This window comes from Chenopodium quinoa, unplaced genomic scaffold (assembly GCF_001683475.1).
Source record: "Chenopodium quinoa cultivar QQ74 unplaced genomic scaffold, ASM168347v1, whole genome shotgun sequence".
In the NCBI taxonomy this organism is placed as follows: Eukaryota; Viridiplantae; Streptophyta; class Magnoliopsida; order Caryophyllales; family Amaranthaceae; genus Chenopodium; species Chenopodium quinoa.
In genome coordinates, this window is record NW_018743021.1 from 349,847 (window position 1) to 372,525 (window position 22,679).

Sequence of the window (22,679 nt, forward strand, 5' to 3'; positions counted from 1 at the left end):
ATGTATGTTTTAGATAGTAGTTGAAGAACAGTTATGTATCTCAGTATTTAAATTTGGCTCCCCTAACAATGTGACATTGTTTTTGTTTTGTGTCCTAACTTAAGATGTTGGTAATGTGAGGATGCTTTATACGTCCGTGTAATGATGTATGTTTTAGATAGTAGTTGAAGAACAGTTATGTATCTCAGTATTTAAATTTGGCTCCCCTAACAATGTGACATTGTTTTTGTTTTGTGTCCTAACGTAAGATGTTGGTAATGTGAGGATGCTTTATACGAAAAAGTAATTGGTGAAAGAATGGTGGATAACCAAATCGGTTCTTTACATTTCCTCTTCAAAGAAGCCCTTCAAACCAATTCTTCTATTTTATACGGTTTGGGCTTATTTGAAGGTCTTATGCAAATGGACCATTTATTCAAAATGGCCATTTATGCAATTGGGCCATTTATGCATATGGGCCATTTATGAAAAAATCAAAACATTAAAAATACAAATTCAGAATTTTAATGAATCCAATTTCGATGGGCCACATCACTTTGACCAACTACTCAATACTTGGGCCCCTACTAATAAAGAATATAAACCCAAGTTATAACAAATTATAACAATATAAGAATACAACTAAATATCAAGACATGTAGTTGCAAGACATGTATTTTGGAAGTGAGTACAATTATACATGAATCTAAAACACAAATTAAAAAGTTTTGCTACCAACTCAATGAGCCAATTAAAACACGAAGAAACGATGTATAACATTCAATACTCGTCACCTTCCGCATTTGTTGAAACGTCACCTGGTTGGGAGGGGGAGGTACCATCGTACAAGTACCTCGAACACCAACGTAACCCATTTAAATCCGACCGTCTACGCCTACCTCTACCACTACTCGGTACGAGTGCCGAAACATCCTAAACAACCATGACAGACATTTCATTAAAAGGAAAAGGTGCAATTGTAAGACGTGAAGTGTAATGGTTTCCAAATACAATACCCACATCATAAGTTGGACAATGAGGTGGTCCGTGCTAGCTTAGGATGTCTTTCACCGTAAGCTACATCAATAACCTACATTAAACAACGATATCAATCTGTTAGTTAAAAGAAATGCACCACAACCACAGTAAGGACACGGAGATATTGAACGTACACCGAGTTTTCCATAGTCACCACTATAGGTTCGGTCAAGCTTGCCAGCATACCCAATTCTTTGCATGGTCCAAGCCTTCACTCGTGGATAGGTATCCCAAGCATTGGGATCCAAGTTTAATCGATCAAGATAGAATATCTAAAATGAGGTCAATTAACAGATATAATCACATCAACTATTTAATCTACAGTGTAACCAACAATATTTAACTCAACAACAAACCACAAAAATCCATATGTGAGGTACTCACAACTGCAAAAATTGAACAGCCACCGCTTCCACCTGCAAATCCATTGACATAAAACCGTCGTGCAAAATTGGAGACACTTTCCAAAAATTTGCTTAGCACCAAGTCACACCAATCATAGTCTTGGCTGTCCATACAACAACTCAGAGCGGGTAACAAATCAGTTGACAATCTGGGAGATTGTGTTGGACACAATATCATTTTCAAGGATATAATTAGGAACAAGGTTTTGAATTCTTCTTCCTGGTGTGCATCAAAGTGTCCCTCCAATCTATCCATCATGATCCCTGTAACAGGAATGCCAACAGAAGTATATGTCCTTGAACAATGTTTATTAGCTTTTGTCTCCCACGACCTCCCGTACTTTAATAAATTTTTTTGGACCTTCATCCTAACTACACCTGACATATCCTTGGATGTAGGAATTCCTAAGATCCAATGCACTTGATTCTTCGAAAAGGAAACCGAACAACCATTAGTTCCAATGAAACACCGATTAATAGGATCAATACGGGTCATTACCCAGTAAGCTAACTGTCGGGGTAAGTGCATATGTGAAGCAAAATGTAGCAGCCCCCCAAACCCCATATCACAAACCCATCGTTTCCTTTGTTCATCAAATTTCTGGCATATTCTTCCAAAAGACTCAACCCGACAAGTCATATTTGGGGGCTGCAATACATGTATGACAGGTCAATATGTATGCATTAGCCTAAATTAGCCTTTAATTAAGCAATACCATCATCTAGATAATGTTTACAAGTATGAGAATGAAACTCACTCTACGCATTGCAGATGAGTATTGGTTAATCACTTGCCCTTTTGCTTTCACAACACCTCCCAAAGTCAAACTGTCATCCTACAATACATATCCTAAGTCAGGTAATTGAATGTATACTGTAGCAATTGTAGTTTAGGATTCTTACAACATTTTTTGATTACCATGAAGAGTCCGGGATGTAACTCTATTGTTTTTGGAACCATTCCGGTACCAATTAGCCTCTGCAGTTACATGAAAAGTATCATCTTCTCCAATTTCATAGCAAAATTAAAGAATCAATAGTGTAAGCTATGCTATTAAAATTGAAAATTAAGAGCGATACGGTATTGAAATACTTCACACATAATGAGTATATGATTGTTTGTAGACGCAATTAAAGTGAATACATACAATTAAAAACGAAGCAACCATTGTATGAATCTCAAAAAAATGACTTACTGAATCGGAGCATGTCCTTGAAATTTCCGCAATTTGTTGAGTATCCGGACATCGACCCCGTTTTCCCAAAACATGTTGGCCCATACTAATCTGGACATTGGAGTAGGATTTACAGAATGAAATATAGAAAATTTGACATACAAGATCTGAAGGAAGACTTACCCAAAAATTTCGATGTTGAGGAGATGAAGAGAATGAATGATAGAGTAAAATAGGAATTTGAACATTGTAACCCCTAACCTGAGTTAAACCACGTCAACAATGAGTTATCGACCGTGTAAACGGCTAGCGTGAGTTGGCATGTGGCGTCAGCACAAAGAGTGTGCAGTAGTCCATGTCATCCGCGTGAAATGACCTGACAGTCCTTACTATTGCTGGGCGAAATACCTATAATGGGTCTAGATTAACATTGTTCGTTAATAAAAAAGATGAACATGTATTTCCCGTTAATCAAGTAACTCTTACTAGCTATGCAGAGTCAATGTCAAAAGAAGTTATGCCATTGGTCGAAAGTCAGATGCAAGCCTTGTTTGATATACCAGATATCAGGCTTCCTAACGTGGGTAAAAAAAAGTTGTTGACAAAAAATGATGAAGTTGTTTCGGTTACTCCCCTTGGATTGAAATTGCTGATTTTGGAAGCACTCACATTTGGTTCATTTTTGTGGGATGCATAACACTATGTCAACTCGAAATGCTATAGAGTTGATAGTTCAGAAATGTGTATGCTTCATCATATAAAACTGCACAAAACTAACACATATTCTTTGATTTCTTGTACATTGAAGTTTGAGGAGTTGCAGCACCTGGGCACGAAGGAATGAGGATTCAATCTCAAGCAGAATGTCTGAAAGTTGAGTGATAAATCTTCTATATAGGAATGGATTAACTGTTCATATGTAGTTTGAAACTTGGAGTAAAAGTAGAAACCACTTTATAAATTTTATTTAAAACTACAGAGCGCCATATTGGTATATAGCAAGCACTTGTTATTAGCTTGTTTGTACACATTTTTATGCATTATTTTATTTTTAATTTAGTGATCAGCTAAAAACTTATTACAGGATTACAGGGCATTGTACCATTTAGAGATGTTTGGTTGAAGTTTTTTTTAACAGTACGGGATTGGTGTAGTACCATTCTAACGTTTTGTTGAGATTTCGATTTGCTTTTTAAAATCCAATAAATCATAACTCGTATCACTTGTTGCTAGGTCCGTCGATAGAATTAAGATCACAAAATTAAGAAATTTTAAACCCGGAGTGTGAATTATTATTGTTATTGCACATGAAACCAACATCTTTCTTGCAAAAGTGTCAAAATATTTTTCAATTGAGAATCACAAATTGTGGCAGGGATTACTCATTTAGGGTCTGTTCTTTTCAGCTTATTTTCAGTTCAGTTCAACTCCAATAAATTAAGTTAAGTTAAGTTCTTATCTTAATTTTTAATACATTTCAGTTCAGTTGAGCTCCAATAAGTTCAGCTCAGTTCAGTCAATCAGAACAGACCCTTACTCGATCAATTAGGGTTATTCGGTCAGGAGTTACTTAGTCAAAGGTTACTCAGTCGCAGTGGCGATTCCAGTATGGGTTCAGTGGGTTCAGCTGAACCCATACTGGATTTGGGGAAAATTCGTAATTTAGAGATAAAGTAAATATAAGATAAATAAATATGCAACTACTAAATGGTACTATGTATTGTCTGTGGTTCAGCGGTCAAGAACTCTTGTGAAGAACTCTCACTAGTTGACGCGGGATCTAATGGTAAAATTACCGCCAATCGGAGCGTGACACATGTCACAGATGCCACGTGGCGTGCCACGTCACATCTATGAGGGGCAAATGTTTAGGGTAATTTTACCCTGCCACGTGGTCCAATCAGAGGACGACACGTGTCAACCTCAGGATGGCCCAAAGTGGACCAATCTCTGCTTGACACGTGTCGCTCCAGAAAATAAGGGAAAAAAGGGCGGCCTTCAGGCCCAAATCCCGAGAAAGCCGCAAAGCGGCGCAACCCACCACTGATTAGGGTACAGTGACCTAATCAGGGGCACAAATCCCAAAGACCCTATAAATAGGGAGATGACCCTCTTTTTGGGGACACGTTTTGATCATTTATTACACATTTACTCTTTGATAGAGACATCCTGAGCTTGGAATCTGAGCAGATCCCTACCTAAATTTCCGCACCTTTTTCTCCCTTCAAGTTTCTAACTTGTGCGTCGGAGGCGGAGCACCACCCATCTGGTGTCTCCGTTTGTTTTGCAGGTACAGCTCACCCCGGATCAGTCTTCGTGTTATAACTCTCCCGAGGGACAAAAACACCCAAAAGATTTGGCGTCGTCTGTGGGGAGAGTACCTCGAAGATGGTTCAAGAGTCTGTACCACCCCCTAACCGTCTGGGTGAAGACCAAGAAGTCTTTACAGACTATGAGGATAAAGATCCTCAGGTCGAAACCTTTACAGCCGAAGACGGCTCTCTCAGAATCAAGCGCATCCGGCCCAGAGAGACTCTGGAGCGGGGTGCCTCCCAGGCGAGTGCAAGTAGACCCCCTGGGCAGCTGGAAGGGGAAACCCAAACGGCAGCTGGATCAGCGCCTGTCACCCGAGATGAGCTCATGAGATTCATGACAAGTTTCAAGGGTGAAATTAAAGAGCTGATCACCCAGAGCCGGGCTGGCCCAAGTAGAGGTCATTCGGCCAAGAAGACTCCTCTAGAAAAGGGGAAGTCAGTCAAAGATCGGCAGCCCACTCCTCATCCAAAGGAGAAGGCAGCTGGGACCATTGATTGGTCCAAAATTCTTCTCCCCAAGGGGAATAACAATAACTCCCGCCGGACTCAACAGCCGGTGAGAAGTAAAAAATCAACTCTTGATGCCCGGGAGATCATTAACCGGAAGAGAAACCAGTCGCTGTCTGAGTCGGCTTCAACGTCGAACTTTCTAGACAGCTTCAACAATACCTCTGCCGGGAATGCATCTTCCTTGCACGAGAGTCAGACAGGTGGTAATACCGTCCATTTTGGCCCTCATATGATTGGAGTTGTACCGTATGTGCCTACTCAGGTCTACGGCCAGTATCCCCCTCATTTCATGCAGCCGACCCTCTTTGGAGGTCAGGCGGCATATCCAAATGTCCAGCCATTGGACTGGCAGCTTCGTCTGCTACGCCTGGGTGAACAGCCTTCTGCGTTCACCCGGGAGATAACCGAGGCGGCTCAGCCGTCCAAGGTTAAGAATGTGTTGGTTGGTACTTATGACGGTACCACCAATCCGGAAGACCACCTCATGGCTTACACCAACCTCATGTATCTGCAGGGGTTGGATGATGCCACTTGGTGTCGGTGCTTCCCGGCTACATTGAAGGGCATTGCCCAACAATGGTTTGGCAACTTGTTTGCTTCCAACTTCTCAATGAACATCCCTGCTAAGAAAACAAGCCTTGATTTGAGCACTATTAAGCAGGGAGAGAGAGAAGGGCTGCGCTCCTATGTCAGGCGGTTCAGTCTGATCAGAATTCAGATCCAAGGACTGTCTGACGAGGTAGCTTTTACAGACTTCTTCAAGGGTCTGAGAGACGGGTCGACTTTTAAGTTTGACCTAGTCAGAAAAGGGGCTTTCACCTTACAGGCGGCCCTGAGGGAGGCGGAAAGTTACATTCAAGCTACCGACCTCTGCTCGCCTGGTAATCAGTCGGACTCCAAGAAGTCCGACAAACCGAAAGACAGTCGGTCTGCTCAGCCGGCCAAAAATAAAGAAGAGAGGAAGAAAAGAAAAGAAATCTGGGCGGTTAATGATTCTGACCAGTCGTCTTAGAAGAAAAAGAAAGAGTTTAAACCGTACGTCCCCAAGTACGAGTTTAACAAAGACTGCAACTCCATCCTCATGGAGGTAAAGGACCGGCTGTCCATTGAGAAGCCGAATCCTATGAAGAGTTTTGTCCAGTCATGGAACAAAAATAAATTCTGTCAGTTCCATGAGGAGGTCGGCCATGATACCAACGACTGCTTCAGTCTTCAGCGGGCGTTGGACCGTCTGGCTGACAAAGGGCTGTTGAAGTCCTACATTTCTAAGTCCCCAGCCGGGGCAAAAAAGAAAAGCAAGGTTCAGTCCTCCAAGACTACCCCCCAGCCTGCTAGCAGCTCGGATACCGACAAAGAGTCGGTCTACACAATAGCAGGCGGGTTCTCCTGTGGTGGCCCTACCATCCGGGGCACCAAAAGCCATCTTCGAAAGATGGACAAGGATGAGGATGAGCAGGCGTCTGCAAGCACCTCCTTCCCAGACGTCTTGATTACTGAGAAGGATAGGGGCAGCGTCCGCCATCCGCATGATGACCCGGTTGTCATTGAATGTAAGGTGTCCAACCAGCTGGTTGGACGGATCCTTATTGACACCGGCAGCTCATCTGACATCATCAGCCTCCGGTGCCTGCAAAAGCTGAAATACAATGTCAGCAGCATGCATCCGGTCACCCACCCCTTGGTTGGTTTTGGGGGTGGGATGGTCTACCCAGCCGGAAGAATTGACTTACCCATCCGGCTGGGGGAGAAAGGCCAAGGACGACATATTGTCGTCAGATTCTTGGTCGTTGAGGAGTTGACCGCCTACAACATTATCCTTGGCTGGCCAACCCTCAACGTAGCCAAGGCAGTAATCATCCCGTCTCTGATGCTCATCAAATATGAGAGGGATGACGGCTCTGTTGGTTCCTTGAATGGGGATCAGAAGACGGCCCGGGAGTGCTATCTCTCAGCCGTTAGGGACACTGTGGCCCCAGGCGGTCAGGAACCAATTGACCTTGACAATGTCAAGGATGCCGATCCAGCACCTGCCCCACCAGCAGCCGGAAAGAAAAGAAAGGCACCTCTGCTGGTGGAGGTGAAGAAGGAGAAAAAATAGCAATCACTGACCGGTGAACGGTCAAATGAGCTCCGTCCCCAACCGGCTGGTGAAAGCATTGATCTCGTTCTGGATGACAGCCATCCGGAACGTACTGTAAAGGTTGGGACGGTCGCTCATGCTACTTTGGGTGCAGACTTGCACCTTCTGCTGAAGGAATTCAAAGACATTTTTGCCTTTGAAGTGGAAGAGATGCCAGGCGTCAGCCCAGATCTTGCTGTCCACAAGCTCGCCGTGGATCCTAAAAAGAAGCCCATCCGGCAAAAGAAAAGAAACCGCGGTGAGGAAAGAAGTCAGGCGGCAGCTGCCGAAGTCAAAAAGCTTCTAGACGCCAGGTTCATCCGGCCTTGTAATTTTCCCGACTGGGTGGCCAATGTGGTCCTTGTTAAGAAACCGAATGGGACCTGGCGCATGTGTGTTGATTACACAGACCTCAACAAGGCGTGTCCAAAGGACAGTTACCCGCTTCCAAAGACCGACAGTCTGGTCGATTCTACAGCCGGTCACGCCTTGATGAGCTTCATGGATGCCTACTCCGGCTTCCATCAGATACCCCTGTGGAAGAAAGATCAAGAGAAGATGGCCTTCGTCACTGATCAGGGGTTATTCTGTTATACTGTGATGCCGTTTGGCTTGAAAAATGCGCCTGCCACTTTCCAACGGATGATTAATACGGTCTTCATTAATCAGATTGGGAGGAATGTGGAGGCGTACATTGATGATATGATAGTCAAATCCAAGATCCAGACGGATCACCTTGCTGATCTCCGAGAAACATTTACCACCCTCAGGCGGCATAAGGTTATGTTAAATCCTAAGAAATGCATCTTTGGTGTTGAGTCTAGGAAGTTTCTCGAATTCCTGATTGATCAAAGGGGGATAGAGGCTAACCCTGAAAAGATACAAGCGGTGATAGACATGAAGTCACCCCGTTCTGTCAAGGAAGTGCAGAGACTCACCGGCTGTCTGGCCGCCCTGGGGAGGTTCCTCAGCCGGTCAGGCGACAAGTGCCTCTACTTCTTCCAAGCAATCAGGAAGAAGACCAGATTTGAATGGGGGGATGATTCTGAGACGGCATTCCAGAGGTTGAAAGAGCACTTACATTCTCTACCTAGGTTGGTCAGTCCTTTACCTAGGGAGACGTTGTACATGTACTTAGCCGTCTCAGATCATGCCCTCAGTGCCGTTCTCCTTGCTGAGCGAGACGGCGTGCAGCTCCCGGTTTACTTCATTAGCCATGTTCTTAAAAATGCTGAACTCTGGTATCCCATGGTTGAAAAATTTGGCCTTGCTCTGTATATGGCTTTCAAAAAATTGAAGCCCTACTTTCTGGCACATCCGGTAGTGATTTACACCGACCAGCCACTCAAGCGGCCAATGTCTACCTTGGACTCATCCGGGAGAATGTTGAAATGGGCTATTGAAATGCAAAGTCTTGAAATCACTTACGAACCAAGAAAGGCAGTGAAAGGTCAGGCGTTTGCCGACTTCATTGTTGAAATGACCCGTCCGATGGCTCCGGATAATCTTGATCAGGTTTGGAAAGTGTATGTAGACGGGAGCTCTACAAGGAACGGCTGTGGTGCAGGCGTAATCTACGAGTCTCCTGAAGGGGACAGATTTAAGTATGCACTACGCTTCAAGCCTCTAACAATGAGGCGGAATATGAAGCCCTGCTAGCCGGCATTCGCATGTGTAAGGCGGCAGGGGCCATGAAAATTGACGCCTACTCTGATTCTCAATTGGTTGTTAGCCAGTATAAGGGAAGCTACGAGGCTACTCATCCGGCTATGATTAAATATCTTCAGGCAGTCAAAGAAGAGACCAAGGCACTTGAGGAATTTTGGCTGAATCAGGTGCCTAGGTCGGAAAACAATCAGGCGGATGCATTGTCAAAACTGGCGTCTTCCGCCTGCCATGATACGCCTCGGTCAGTCTTTTGGGAAGTTCTTGAAAAGAGAAGCATCTATGAGGATCCCGTTGGAATTCTAGACCGAAGCTCTACCGGGATGGATGGCATCCGGGCCTATCTCTCAGACGGCACACTTCCTGATTCGCCACATGAAGCAGCCGTCCTGAAAAAGCGAGCTGCAAGATTCGAGTTGAAAAATGGAGAACTCTTCAAGGCGGGGTTTCTGAAGCCTTTGTTGAAGTGTGTCACCCCAGAAAAGGAGAAAGAAGTTCTCGAAGACTTGCACTCGGGATTCTGCGCCTCTCACATAGGCGGCAAGTCCCTAGCCGTCAGAGCCAGGCGACACTATTTTTGGCCCACTCTTGAGGAAGACGCCAAGGAGTTGGTGAAGAAATGTGACAAGTGCCAAAAATTTGGCAAACTCATTCACCGTCCGGCTACTGATCTGACGGCCATCCACAGCCCAATCCCGTTTGCAAAATGGGGCATGGACATTCTAGGTCCTTACGCGCCTACTCCAGGCGGAAAGCGCTACATCTTGGTGGCTGTGGATTATTTCACCAAGTGGGTAGAAGCTGAGGCGGTTAAAAACATCAAAACCTCAGACGTAATTTCCTTCATCTGGAAAAACATTATCACCCGGTATGGGGTACCAATGTCTATGGTGTTTGATAATGGTCCTCAGTTTGAGACGCCTCAGCTAAAAACTTGGCTGGGAGATCAGGGGATTTCAAGAAATTTTGCATCCGTTGGCCGACCCTTAGCAAACGGCCAAGTTGAAGCCTTCAATAAACTCATCTTAGATGGAATTAAGAAGAAAATAGAAAGAGCCGGTGGCTTATGGGCAGAAGAGTTAATCCATGTCCTATGGGCCATTCGGACAACAACAAAGGGGGCAACCGGTGAAACCCCATTTCTCATGGTTTACGGTGCTGAAGTCGTCTTGTCCATCGAACATTACGAGACGACTCTTAGAGTCATGCTATATGATGAAGAGGCAAACTGGGAAGCAATGTGCCTGGCATTGGATTCACTCCCAGAACGCAGGGGCAATGCCGCCTTGCGTCATGAGATTTACCGTCTGAGAATGACGAGAGCCTACAACAAAAAAGTACACAAGCGTCCTTTGAAAGTTGACGACTTAGTGTTACGAAAAATGGAGGCAACCGGTAGGGCCAATGAGCTGGGAAAGCTAACCCCAAATTGGGAAGGCCCCTACCGGATCTATGAAGAAGTAAGGGATGAAACCTACCGCCTGGAAACTCCAGATGGCAGGCGTCTGCCTAGAACTTGGAATGTAGACAATCTAAAAAAGTACTACTTCTGAGATTGTAAACTTTTTGTAAACAGTGAGTCAATTAATGAAGATTCAGACTTTGTTTGCAAAATTGAGTTATTGTTTGATTATCCATCCGGGTCATACCCAGGCGGATTCTTCTTTTACTAACTAAGTTTGACACTTAGTAAAGGTTACATTTGATGGACCGCCTGAGTAATACTCAGATCCCTTGTTTATTTAAGTTTGATACTTTGTTTATTCAACTTCTTGACTATCCGCCTGGGTAATACTCAGACGGATTCTCCATTTATCTAACTAAGTTTGATACTTAGTATGATCAAATATTTGTCTGTCCGTCTGGGTAATACCCAGACAGACTCGTTTGTTTAAAAAACTGAGTTCGATACTTAGTGTAAATTCAATACTTTGACTAAAAACTAAGCACAAAAACGTTTAGTGGCTATACAACCGGTCTTAAACAAGACCAGAGGCTAAAATGGCCGGATGGTTGCTCATTTTATAAAATCGTCTGCCCCAACATGGACAAAGGCGTCCGGCGACACCCCTCCGGGTGCAATCGTCGCACAGAACAGACTATTTGTCAGTTCTACGTACCCATGTAGACGACAAAAATTGAACGATCAAATTGGTCAACTCATAGCCGTCTGACCAAAATGACCGGTGAAGAATGATCAAGTTGCCGAATACCGAATGCCCTGGGGCATCAGTCGGTCACCGGCTGAAGATCTCACTTGGTTATTTATTCCAAAATTTCAATTCCTACCTCAATTGGGGCAAAGGAGTCGTACAATGGCTATGAAATCTCTACCAAGACGGATAAGCACCGTCTGGGTAGTAACTGGAACGCCTGTAGGTGTACGGCTGTGCACTTGGTTTAGGGAAATCACTATTGTGATTGATTTACTTGCAAACATATCATGCTCTTTACAACATCAGACGTTTTCAAGTCAATCAACCAACTCCACTTGAAACCAACCACACAGCCGTCCAAGGGCAAGGACAGCCGGACTATTGATTAGTTAGGCAAAAATGAAAAATCGACGCATGCTTTTGATAAGTTGGGCAAAAATGAAAAATGAAAAATTAAAAATTCAAATGCAAAATGATCAAAACCGACTCAGTCGGTGCATTTCATAAAAGTTCACCCAACCAAACGGCTGTAGTGGATCAAATGTTAATCGGACCCCGTCCGGGAGAAAGAAATTGTTAATTAACTCGGCTCTTTAGCCGGTAAATACAAGGATACTCGGCACGCAGGTCGGAAAAAAACAAGTTTTGGCATACAACCGCTGAATAAAAGAAAAAACAAAAAAGCAGAGATTGGCATACTGCCGCTGAATGGTCACTTCTGACCTGCAGACGGTGCCTCCTGGTCCTCCTCCTCATCATCTGAGGGTATCTCCTGTGCTTCACCAGGACTAGGAAGCTCAGGCACGGACGGCTCGTTGTTGGAGTTGACCCAGGCTTCGAAAGAGGCAGGCTCTGGCTCACCTTGTTCTCTCAAGTACACCACGTACTCGGCATAGCTGTGCGCCAGTGCCCAGATGCTGTAATCCGCGTCTGGGTACAAGGCAGCCCAGGCAATCTTCATACGGGCGTCATTGTCAGCGTCACTCTTAGCAACAAGGCGGTTTTGCTCCGCTTCCAGGGTTGCTGCAAAGTTTATCTGAGCCTGAGCAGCCTCCTTCTCTAGCCTCTGAACCATGGTCTTCAGTTTGGTGTTCTCTTCGGAAACACCTTTAAGTGTGCCAAGGTCCGTCTAGGCCTTCTTGAGCGCCTCATCAACCTTTTTGGCGCTCTCGTCTGCCTTCTTCTGGGCCTCCTCCGCCTCCTTCTTAGCCGTCTCAGCATCCGTCGCCCGCTGATGGCCGTCTTCAGATCTGACTCCAGCTGTTGGATTCTAGACGGCTGTGTCATAATTATTGCTTTAGTTTCAAGTTCATTTACGATAGTCGAGTGTAAAGCAATATTATCAGCGTCTGTGGCGGACTTCTAGGCCCTTTTTACCTCTTCCCGTTTGCGGGAATAAGGACGTTTGAGCCCGTCCACCCGCAGCATGGCCTGCAAAATGTCAGGCGGTATAAGTATTGCAGGCGGGATAAAACACTTGGAAAAAATAAAATTGAATTGACAAGTTTCTTACCTCAGCCAGAAGGGATAGAATGCGTTCAAGATTGAACGTCTCTATCCCAGGGATATTGTCCTTATCCCTCTTCCAGACGGCTTCCAGCATGGCCTTGACATGCTTCTGAACGTCTGGCCAGCGGGGAGATTGATCTGCACCAGAATCAATACGTGATGAGTGCGAAACTAAGGCAGCACCTATTTGTTGCCGGCCATCTGAAGATGACGTCTGTTGAGAGTGGGATTTCACCCGCAAAGGCCACCCTAGCTCAAGCGGGGATTCAAAAGGGTTCTTACCTTCAGAGCCAGCCAAGAGGGAACCGCTTGCAGACGTGGTAAACCCCGCGGCTGCTGATAAGGGGTTGACAAGATCAAGGCACACGCTGCCGCCTATCTTCTCGAGTCGCCCCGCTATCCGCATCTGCTGATGCCCGACTGAGGCGCCAGGAGTTGATGCAGAGGTGGATTTTTTGATTTTTTTTAGAACGGCAGGGTTCTCCTCCCTAGCCTGTTTGAGTTGCTTCTCAAACGACTTTCCAACATCCCCTCCCTGCAAAAATAACCAAAGTTACGGTTAGCATCCGGGAAAAATGATTTTAAAAGATCAACTTATGAAAGGGTCAGGCGTTTGTTACCTAGGCTTTGACCTCAGCCGCAGCTTTCTCCGCAAGATCTTTGTGGATGGTTGCAGAAGACCGCTTGGGATTTTTCTCCGAGTGCAACATGTTTAATGCTTCTTCTGCAAAAAGAAAGAAATTGGTCAATATCATAAATCAATTTCGATAGAAAAATACTACAGACGGATATAAACTCAGGCGCATACGTTTGGTAAACATGTGCCCTAGCCCGCAGGCGGCTAGGAAACACTCGTCCCTGAGCCAGGCGCTCTTGGGAATCCAGTTCTTGGGGACTTTTATTGTTTCCCCGGTTGACAGAGTTGCGTCTGTGAGGCCGAAAAATCCTGCCTCAATTATCTTGTCAAAATCTTCCTTTGGGATCCAGGGAAGAGCGCACTTCCTGCCCAACAAGTCGGGCTTCTTATTGTACAAACGGAATTCATAATTTTCTCGTCTGGTTGGGGCTGACATCAGGTAGAACCTGTGCTTCCAGCCATCGAACTTTGAGACCTTGTCCAAGGTCATCATATATTGAGGCTGCGTGGTTAGAGTGTACCACGCCCTCCAGCCGCCTGAGCTTCTGCTAAGATAGTGCATACTAGCAAAAGCCACCCAGCCGGGGTTAAGCCCCTGAAACTCACAGGCGGAAACATACCCCAGAATGTTTGTCCAAGAGTTGGGGGTAAGTTGCCAGACTCCAAGGCCGTAGCCTCTTAAAATTGCCTTCACCGCCTGGTGAAGGGGGAAGCGAAGGCCAGCCTTGAACGCCGCCTCATAACAGCCGAAATAGCTGTTGGCGTTCTGTTGATCGTCCCCCCAGGCGATGGTGCCATTCTCAGGCGGCACCCGGATTCTATACCCGTCTCCTAGCGGGTGTATTTGGGTAAAATTCTTTAAGTTCTCCTCCATTTCGATCCGGTATTTGGAGGAGACGTGGATGCTGAAGGGATCATCCTTCTCGTTCCACTTTTTCCTTTCTTCCTCCTCGCTATCCGGAAGCGGGGGTAAATCGTCACTACTCTCAGAGGTAGAGGCGGAGCTGTCGCTCTCCGTCTCCTCCTCACTTTGACCTAAGGGGGCAGAGACGGCCTCGTCGCCGCCTTGGTCGCACTCTTCCAAGAAAGAGTCAGCAGGGGTTGAAGGGGCGCGCGGAGGGGATCTCTCCAGAGCTGTCTGGTCACCCTGACCGGACGTTTCTCCCTCAGGCGTTTGGCCGCCTGAGCCTTCGCTCTTGTAATTTGGATCAGTCGCTGTCTGCTTTATCCGAGCCATTGTGTCCTGCACAGACACGTAACTGGTCGGAATTTGAGGCAAAGGGTGGTCCCAACACCCCGAGACGGCACTCCCAGTCCTAGACTCAGCCGTCCCTGGTGACCGGCTGGACTCTAACCTAGGCTATGCCGTGTGTGTTGGTGATGCATCCATTTATTGCAAGAAATATGTACAAGCGGTGAAAAAAGAAAAAGAGCTGAGAGAGGCAGAGACGGTACCTTTTGAAGAGATATCTGAAACTAGGTGGGTCCGGCTGGGTCTCTGGAAGACGAGCTTTCTTGCTTGCGCCTGACTCAAACGGATGACTTCTGCTCTCTCAAAGTTCTCTCTAGAATTTTTTTTGTAAACGTACCAAAATTATGAGGGTAAACGGCTATATATAGAGGGTAAAAACGGGGGCATTTCCGTAATTTACCCAGAAGGTGAACGGTTACTCTTTAATGGTAAAATTACCGCCAATTGGAGCGTGACACATGTCATAGATGCCACGTGGCATGCCACGTCACATCTGTGAGGGGCAAATGTTTAGGGTAATTTTACCCCGCCACGTGGTCCAATCAGAGGACGACACGTGTCAACCTCAGGATGGCCCAAAGTGGACCAATCTCTGCTTGACACGTGTCGCTCCAGAAAATAAGGGAAAAAAGGGCGGCCTTCAGGCCCAAATCCCGAGAAAGCCGCAAAGCGGCGCAACCCACCACTGATTAGGGTACAGTGACCTAATCAGGGGCACAAATCCCAAAGACCCTATAAATAGGGAGATGACCCTCTTTTTGGGGGCACGTTTTGATCATTTATTACACATTTACTCTTTGATAGAGACATCCTGAGCTTGGAATCCGAGCAGATCCCTACCTAAATTTCCGCACCTTTTTCTCCCTTCAAGTTTCTAACTTGTGCGTCGGAGGCAGAGCACCACCCATCTGGTGTCTCCGTTTGTTTTGCAGGTACAGCTCACCCCAGATCAGTCTTCGTGTTGTAATTCTCCCGAGGGACAAAAACACCCAAAACAGCCACTGCTCAGTCGATTAAGGGTAATTTAGTTAGTCGGAGTTACTCGCCTATTCAGTTAGTATTACCTCCGCCCGTTTCATATTATTTGCAACGATTTGATATAAATTAGAGAGGAAAAATATCTAATTGTTACAATTAATATGAAATATGATTAACAATTATACTCCGGTTTCTTTTGGGGCTATATGCAAATATTTGCGCTTGTAGAGGAAAAATCTTGCACAAAAGATACTGCGTAGAACAATAAAACCAAAAATTGTACTCGTAGAATTTTGGACACCCCAAAAAAATCTGACGCTTTTCTCTCTCTTCTGCAAGAAAGATGCTGGTTTCAGGTGCAATTAGCGACGTTTTAGTAGCCATACCATCAACTGCTTCTTATCGGTCTCCTGAATTCAAGAATTTTTTCAACTATTCCTTTCTTCCTACTTCTGCTAATTCTATCAAAGTATGTTCTTTTTTTTTAATTGAATTACAAATTAAATTTAATCAGATGCCATTTAATTGTTCTTTCTTCTTAATCTCCATGATTATCTTTAATTTATCATTTCTAGGTTTAACACATAGAAAGATTAATCCTTTATTCGAATTTTCCATCGTTAAAAGAGAAGAAAAATTGAGGTTTTTGTAATTCTGCCTGTAATTTTAGGTTTAATTTGTTGAATTCAGGGTATTGTTGTTTGTTAATGCCACCTGTATGCGTAAATAGTTAAGCGGATATATTTACTGAATTGAAAATTGAAAAATGTTTTTATCTTTGTTTTTGTGATTTTATTTACTCCCTCCGTCTCTTCAAGATTTAGTTGTGACATTACGAGTCAAATTACATTATCGACGTGACTATTGATTTCGGACCAAGGGACTATTTGCCCTATTTGGGAATTGGGATATATGTGTAGAAGCTAGAATGTGCAAAGGGGTTATGTATCATGACTCTGATGGTAGTATTACTGGTTCTTTAGTTTTGGTAAGAATCTTGCAAGCAGTTGCAAGGTCTAATTAAGGGGTGGTAGTATTTTTGGTATTGAATAGTTACATATCTCAATTATTGTTCTGTTCTTTTTAGGACTTCTTTTAAACCTAGCAATAGAAAAGTAAGATGATTCTGCAAGTAACTATCTATTATCTAGTGGACTTTAGAAATTACAAATTTAATAATGTTAGCTAATTTTTATCCTTATTGTAGTTGATAAGAGCACCGATAAAGAATTTGAAAGCAATGGATACTGGATAGTATGATATCTTTGTAGTAGCATTGAAGTGTATAGAGGTAGGGAATATAACTTGGCTGATTGAAGCTTATTCGCACAATCTAACTTGCAATTAAGATGAGCAATGACTGGAGGAGAACTTGTTATGGAGTAGATTTGTGTAAAGGGTTTTGATTTTAGAGTATAAAATCATTATCTTAGAGACTAGTTGTACATGGTAACTAGGGTGCATGGTTTGGTGCATTTTCTTGTTTAGACAAATCATGGTATTGGTGTTCTCTAGAGTTTTTCTCGTTTTTTTACTTTGGGGATCTTTTGATGAATTGAAAAATGATACCTGATCAAAGTTACTTGATTAGAGTTAGTTTTTATGAATCTTTGATGAAGTTTTGAAGTACTCCGTATATAATAACTTTTAGAGCACCCATTTGCCTACCCCAATTCTTAGATTGCCATAGTGAAAACTCTTGATTTTCACCATGTCAATAGGAATGTAGAATTGTAGAGAAATGAGGAAGTAATAGCTGCCAGTCTGCCAACAATTCACCATGTCAAGTGTCTGTAACAAAACTCTTTTTGTTCTTTACTATACAAAAGTGTGTCTGTATGGTCTTAGTTATCTAGAATTTGTTTGCCACCTCTACTTGCTGTTCTTTGTCATTATATATCTTTATGATTTGCTTGTAATAAGTATGACTCGTGATTTTAAAGTCATTAAGCCAGTTGCTGATGGATTGCATGTAATTGTGGCCCCATGCTTTCTAGCAATCTAAATTAGCTTCTACTTACTCTAGTTTATTGGTTAGGAAATTTCCAAATCCGTATCTTCTGTTTTCTTAAACCCTAGCAAATGCCGCAAAACCATATTTCTGAGTCTCGTTTTATAGAGGCTAGTTAATGTTCCAATTTTGCTGCAAAGTTTAATTGCTACTATTTACTTCCCCAGTTCCTTTAAGTTGGGTTAGTGTTCTATTTTTGCCTGTTCCTTTGAGTTGGTTACCCTTCCTCTCTCATCCATTTTTGTAAAAGTTATTTTACACTTTTACCCTTCCCTACTCAACATGCAACTCTCTCTTTACTACTTGCAACCCCCCTTACAACACTTTTTTTCCCTAAAATAACTTCACTTATAGTATCATCCCTTTTACATTTTCTTACACGGGACTCACTTGCTACATTCTCTCTCGTATCCTCCCTAATTCTTGTGAAAACAGTAACTGTAACCAACTCAAAGGAGCAAAAGTAGTATTTTTGTGGAGAACCTTTGCTACAAGTCCATGAATAAAGAAACTTGTATCTTGTTGGAGACTGTGATTGTTCGAACAACTGGCCAACTATGAATCTTGCCTATGGTTAAAGGGAGAGGCAGAGAATTGAAGGGTACATTTTGTTGCAATAAAGTTGTAGTGTTTCTGGATCGTATAAGATCCTTGGTTGCTTTGGAGATTGTGAATAAAAAATACATTCAAGTGCCCTTTTCATTGGAAGTGACTTTGTTCACCTTGTGTATTTCGAGAGAGATGGAGATTGTATGTTACACTATGTAGTTGCAAATGGGCCAGTGTTTCCTAATTCGCTAGTATGAGATTTGGTACTGGTTCACAATTTGCACTAATGAATCTGATTGTAAAGTCTTGCTTTTTTCATGACACACGTTGTCCACTTTATCTAATGTGCTTTAAAGTTGTAATATAAGAAACTTGTAAATTAGTGATGAAGTATACATTTTGATTCCAATCCTCCTTTGATGTGATGATCTATTTTCTGTATGGAAGAATAGAATTTGTTTTGATAGATTTATAGACCTTTATGAGGGGTTATCTGATTCCCGAAGAATATGCAAGTCTTCTTTGACTGGCTGTGAATTCTGATAGGTAGATAGCTAAGTTATAAATATTCGCTAATCTCTAAAAAAGTTGTTAGTATTTGGTTATTTGCGCTAGGTACAACAAATGCAATATTTAATAAATTGAAAAAAAAGAAGAAGCCATCACCTTTATTGGGCCTAAGCTCATCTCTGTAGTTCGCAAGTCCATTGACATTTTGTTGGCAGAGTGATTGTGGAGGAAGCAGTCTGAATTGCATGATTATATGCAACACTAGAAAGTTGATTTCCAACTAGCTTAGATAAGCTTAGCTTGTAGCAACTTTGTAGGCCGTCCTGTTTTTTTTTTTCTTTCTTGCTTGGATGCCCATAATTCTGAATTGTGGGGCTTATCTGAGTAAATATTAGTCACTCAGTGACTCCGATTTCATCAATTTTTGAATCTTTATTTGCAGGGTTGTAGTTCGTTTTACATTGGAAAGCTTGCCACAGGACTGGACAAGAACAAGTCGAGGGGATTTTTGGTGAGAGCATCTGATCATTCAGGTGAAAATTTGGCACCTATTGCCCCTGTTCACTTGGAGTCTCCAGCTGGGCAACTGCTGACACAAATACTGCAAACACACCCACATCTCCTCCCTGCAGCTATTGACCAACAGCTTGAGAACCTGCAAAATGACAGAGATGCCCAAAAGGAAGAAGCTCCATCATCAACTGAAGACCTCTCCCTATACAGGTAGATTTCTCCGTGCCTGTCATTTTTTTAATGTGCACTCTTCATTGTTCATTAGTGTTTCCATCCTTTTCTTCCTATCATCTTTGTTTGATGAAAAGGAGGCGACAGCATCCTCATAAACACCAAAGGAGTATCTATTGCCTTTCATCTTGCTTTATTCACTTTCCTTTGAAATCCAAAGTTGCCTACTCTCGGCCCGTTTGGTAAGTGGTAGTAAATGGTGGTAATGGTATGAATATGTAAATAGATTTGTTTGAGAAATCAATGTCCATATACTAATGGCGTTCACCCCAAAATATCTCTTTTTGTTCACTAATTTTCTTAACCATCCATTACCATTTGGGGGGTAATATTTGGGGTCAAGGTTATTTTGCTTGTCAAATTGCACTTAAATTAATTCTCATCACCATTTCTATAACCAGCTACCAAAAATGGTCCGTAAAAGCGATATATTTAGCATTTGAATCTTTGGATGATCTCTCTCGGTTTTGACTACTCAAGATGTAGAATTTTAATAGTTCAGAATTACTACTCCGTAACATAATTTCAGTTATAGGAGCATTGATACTATTGAACTCCGTTTGCAGCACTAATGTTTAGATATATACTTGTATAAAATGTTGTAACAAATCAATTTGGCTTTTCTACTTGCAGTACTAGTTTATTACAAAGTATACTATTCTTGAGTGGGATTTCCTTACTTTTTTCTTCATTCCTTTGTTAGTCTTCTAGTGTTTCATGCAAACTTTAACTTGACTCTATGAGTGTACTTTTTCTTATAAGTTAACCGATTTTAAATACAAGAACCAACAATCTGGTACCATTCACACATCAGTCTTCAACAAGCTTAGTTTAGACAATTTTTTTTTTTATTTTATTTTTTTATTACTGGTCATTTTCTTAGGCCGATGTCTAATGCTTTCAGATGTATGAACAAAATTCTACACTAGACATCTGAAGCAAGTCAAGCAACTGTTCATTCTTCATCTAGAAAGTCTGCCCTGCTTTTTTTTATTTTTATTTTTATTTTTATTTTTATTTTTATTTGTTATTATTATTATTATTTTATTTGCACCTAAGCATTTTGGGAGTAAGGCTTTGTTGCACCTGAGCAGTTGACAACTTGACACGCTATTCATGCAAATGTTGATGTATCCATCCAGCTGATCTGACTAGACAAAAGTAACCTGAGTTTTGTAGTATGATGATTACAGGAGAATAGCTGAAGTAAGAGAGAAGGAAAGGCGAAAAGCTTTAGAGGACATTATATACTGCTTAATTGTACACAGATTCGTGGAAACAAACATCTCTATGATCCCAAATATATCCCCGAGTTCAGATCCAACTGGCAGGGTGGATTTCTGGCCAAACCAAGAACAGAAACTCGAATCTGTACACTCTGTGGAAGCGTTAGAAATGATACAAAGCCACTTGTCCCTTGTACTAGGCGAGCGCCTTGCGGGTCTGGGTCCCTTGCAGACTCTTGTTGAGATGAGCAAAGTAAAACTTGGTAAGTTGTATGCTGCCTCCATAATGTATGGGTATTTTCTTCGAAGAGTTGATCGGAGATACCAACTTGAAAGAGCTATGGAAACTCTTCCGGAAGACTTTGGCAAAAATCCGACCAGGCTTCAGGATTCATTACCTCAAAACCCACTATGGGATCCAGATTCACTAATCCAAATCCCAGCTGATGGAGATATAACAAATTATGTCCCTTACGAGGAACCTATGGATATTGGTGATGGTGAGAACTACAAACTGAGGTCATATGTCATGTACTTGGATCCTGAAACTCTTCAGAGCTATGCAACCATAAGATCTAGGGAAGCAATGTCGTTGATTGAAAAGCAGACCCAAGCCTTGTTTGGTCGACCAGATATCAGGATTACCGATGGGGGTGTGTTGGAGACACAGAATGATGAGATTATTTCGATTACTTTCTCTGGACTGACGATGCTAATTTTAGAAGCAGTCGCGTTTGGTTCATTTTTGTGGGATGCAGAAGACTATGCTGAATCCAAGTACAGTTTTGTTAATAGCTGAAAAAAAGTTGTATTGTTCATTTTCGTCATATAAATTTGTAGAGAGCTAACCCATATTGGTTGTTTTCCTTGTATATTAAAATTCTCAATGAAATTACACAACAGAGGATTTTTTTTTTTTTTTTTTTTTTTCTCGGGAGGTACAACTCTTGGGGAAGGAAGGAATGAGGATTCGACCTCGAGCCGAATGCCTGAAAGCCAGTGGTGGATTTCGTTAATATCACATTTCACTCAAGTCATAATTATAGATACAATATGATTTACTCCGAGTATGTATAAGATTAGAACTTTAGAAGGAAGATCAGTATTACATCAACTTTATTGTTGAAACAATTTAATTAAGGTATTTTGCAAGAAAGTAAGTACGAAGTATGTAAGAATTAGAAAGAGTATGTCATTATGATCACAAAAAGAAGTTTGAGGACATGATACATTAAAATTATAGTAGACGGATTTGGTACTTTATCAACTTTATTTAGTCAACCCAAGTTTAGATGAGATTTGATGTAAAATTTAGATTTCAACAATATCAACAAAAACTTTGTTTATTCAATCTATAAAAAGTGCCCATTTTCTGTCAACAATAATTTAGATGATATTCTGTATTAGTGATCTTATGTTAATGGCAATGCAATACTAAATCGCGTTGCTGTATAAATATTCAGTTATATTTTTTAAATTTACCCTATTAATCAATTATAATAAATTATACACACAATTTAATGATATATAAACACCCCCATAAGACGATTTTGGAAAACAAATACTCCCCAATTATAAGAGATCAACATTATCACATTTCACAATAATAGCAAAATTTTGTCCAAAAACCTTACTCGTATTGTTTTATATAAACTCATAAAAAGTTTATAGTACAAGCATTTAGTGGTACAAATCATATCAAAAATCAAACTTTAGGGTTGGGGGGTCCATAATACAATTGGGTGGCAACATCAAACACATAAAGTCGTTAAGCAGACAACTGTTGTTTTTATTTCCAATCTTATCCATTTTATTTGTAATGCCATTAAATTCGGGTTGTTAATAACATGCATTATCACTTGTTTACTTGGATTATCCAAATTCTTCAGTCGCCATCGGCTC

The 22,679-nt window shown here is 42.3% G+C and overlaps 2 protein-coding genes across 2 annotated transcripts; one reads left to right on the top strand and one right to left on the bottom strand.

Moving 5' to 3' along the window:
- Positions 1 to 513: 513 nt before the first annotated feature.
- Positions 514 to 12,436, bottom strand: LOC110730013. The gene is made up of 10 exons (XM_021909795.1): positions 12,085 to 12,436; positions 3,423 to 3,505; positions 2,780 to 2,857; positions 2,618 to 2,707; positions 2,341 to 2,400; positions 2,180 to 2,257; positions 1,402 to 2,070; positions 1,152 to 1,289; positions 1,000 to 1,069; positions 514 to 912 (listed from the first exon to the last, which is right to left on the bottom strand). Exons 1-9 carry the CDS (start codon positions 12,434 to 12,436, stop codon positions 1,001 to 1,003), a joined length of 1,617 nt encoding a protein of 538 aa, XP_021765487.1. The 3' UTR covers positions 514 to 912; position 1,000.
- A 3,526-nt stretch (positions 12,437 to 15,962) lies between these two features.
- Positions 15,963 to 21,697, top strand: LOC110730104 (UV-B-induced protein At3g17800, chloroplastic-like). The gene is made up of 3 exons (XM_021909878.1): positions 15,963 to 16,206; positions 19,250 to 19,530; positions 20,745 to 21,697. The coding sequence occupies exons 1-3, from the start codon at positions 16,081 to 16,083 to the stop codon at positions 21,574 to 21,576; spliced, it is 1,239 nt and encodes a 412-aa protein (XP_021765570.1). The 5' UTR covers positions 15,963 to 16,080; the 3' UTR covers positions 21,577 to 21,697.
- The last annotated feature ends 982 nt before the right edge of the window (positions 21,698 to 22,679 follow it).

What these genes read in the sequence shown, in the direction of transcription:
- LOC110730013 (XM_021909795.1), bottom strand. Translation starts at nt 12,436, where the DNA reads ATGGTTCAGAGGCTAGAGAAGGAGGCTGCTCAGGCTCAGATAAACTTT. An exon ending in CAAGGACATGCTCCGATTCA is followed by an intron (nt 2,401 to 2,617) that starts GTAAGTCATTTT and finishes ATGTAACTGCAG; the next exon opens with AGGCTAATTGGTACCGGAAT. An exon ending in GCTGTTCAATTTTTGCAGTT is followed by an intron (nt 1,290 to 1,401) that starts GTGAGTACCTCA and finishes ACCTCATTTTAG; the next exon opens with ATATTCTATCTTGATCGATT.
- LOC110730104 (XM_021909878.1), top strand. Translation starts at nt 16,081, where the DNA reads ATGCTGGTTTCAGGTGCAATTAGCGACGTTTTAGTAGCCATACCATCA. An exon ending in CTTCTGCTAATTCTATCAAA is followed by an intron (nt 16,207 to 19,249) that starts GTATGTTCTTTT and finishes CTTTATTTGCAG; the next exon opens with GGTTGTAGTTCGTTTTACAT. An exon ending in GAAGACCTCTCCCTATACAG is followed by an intron (nt 19,531 to 20,744) that starts GTAGATTTCTCC and finishes TGATGATTACAG; the next exon opens with GAGAATAGCTGAAGTAAGAG.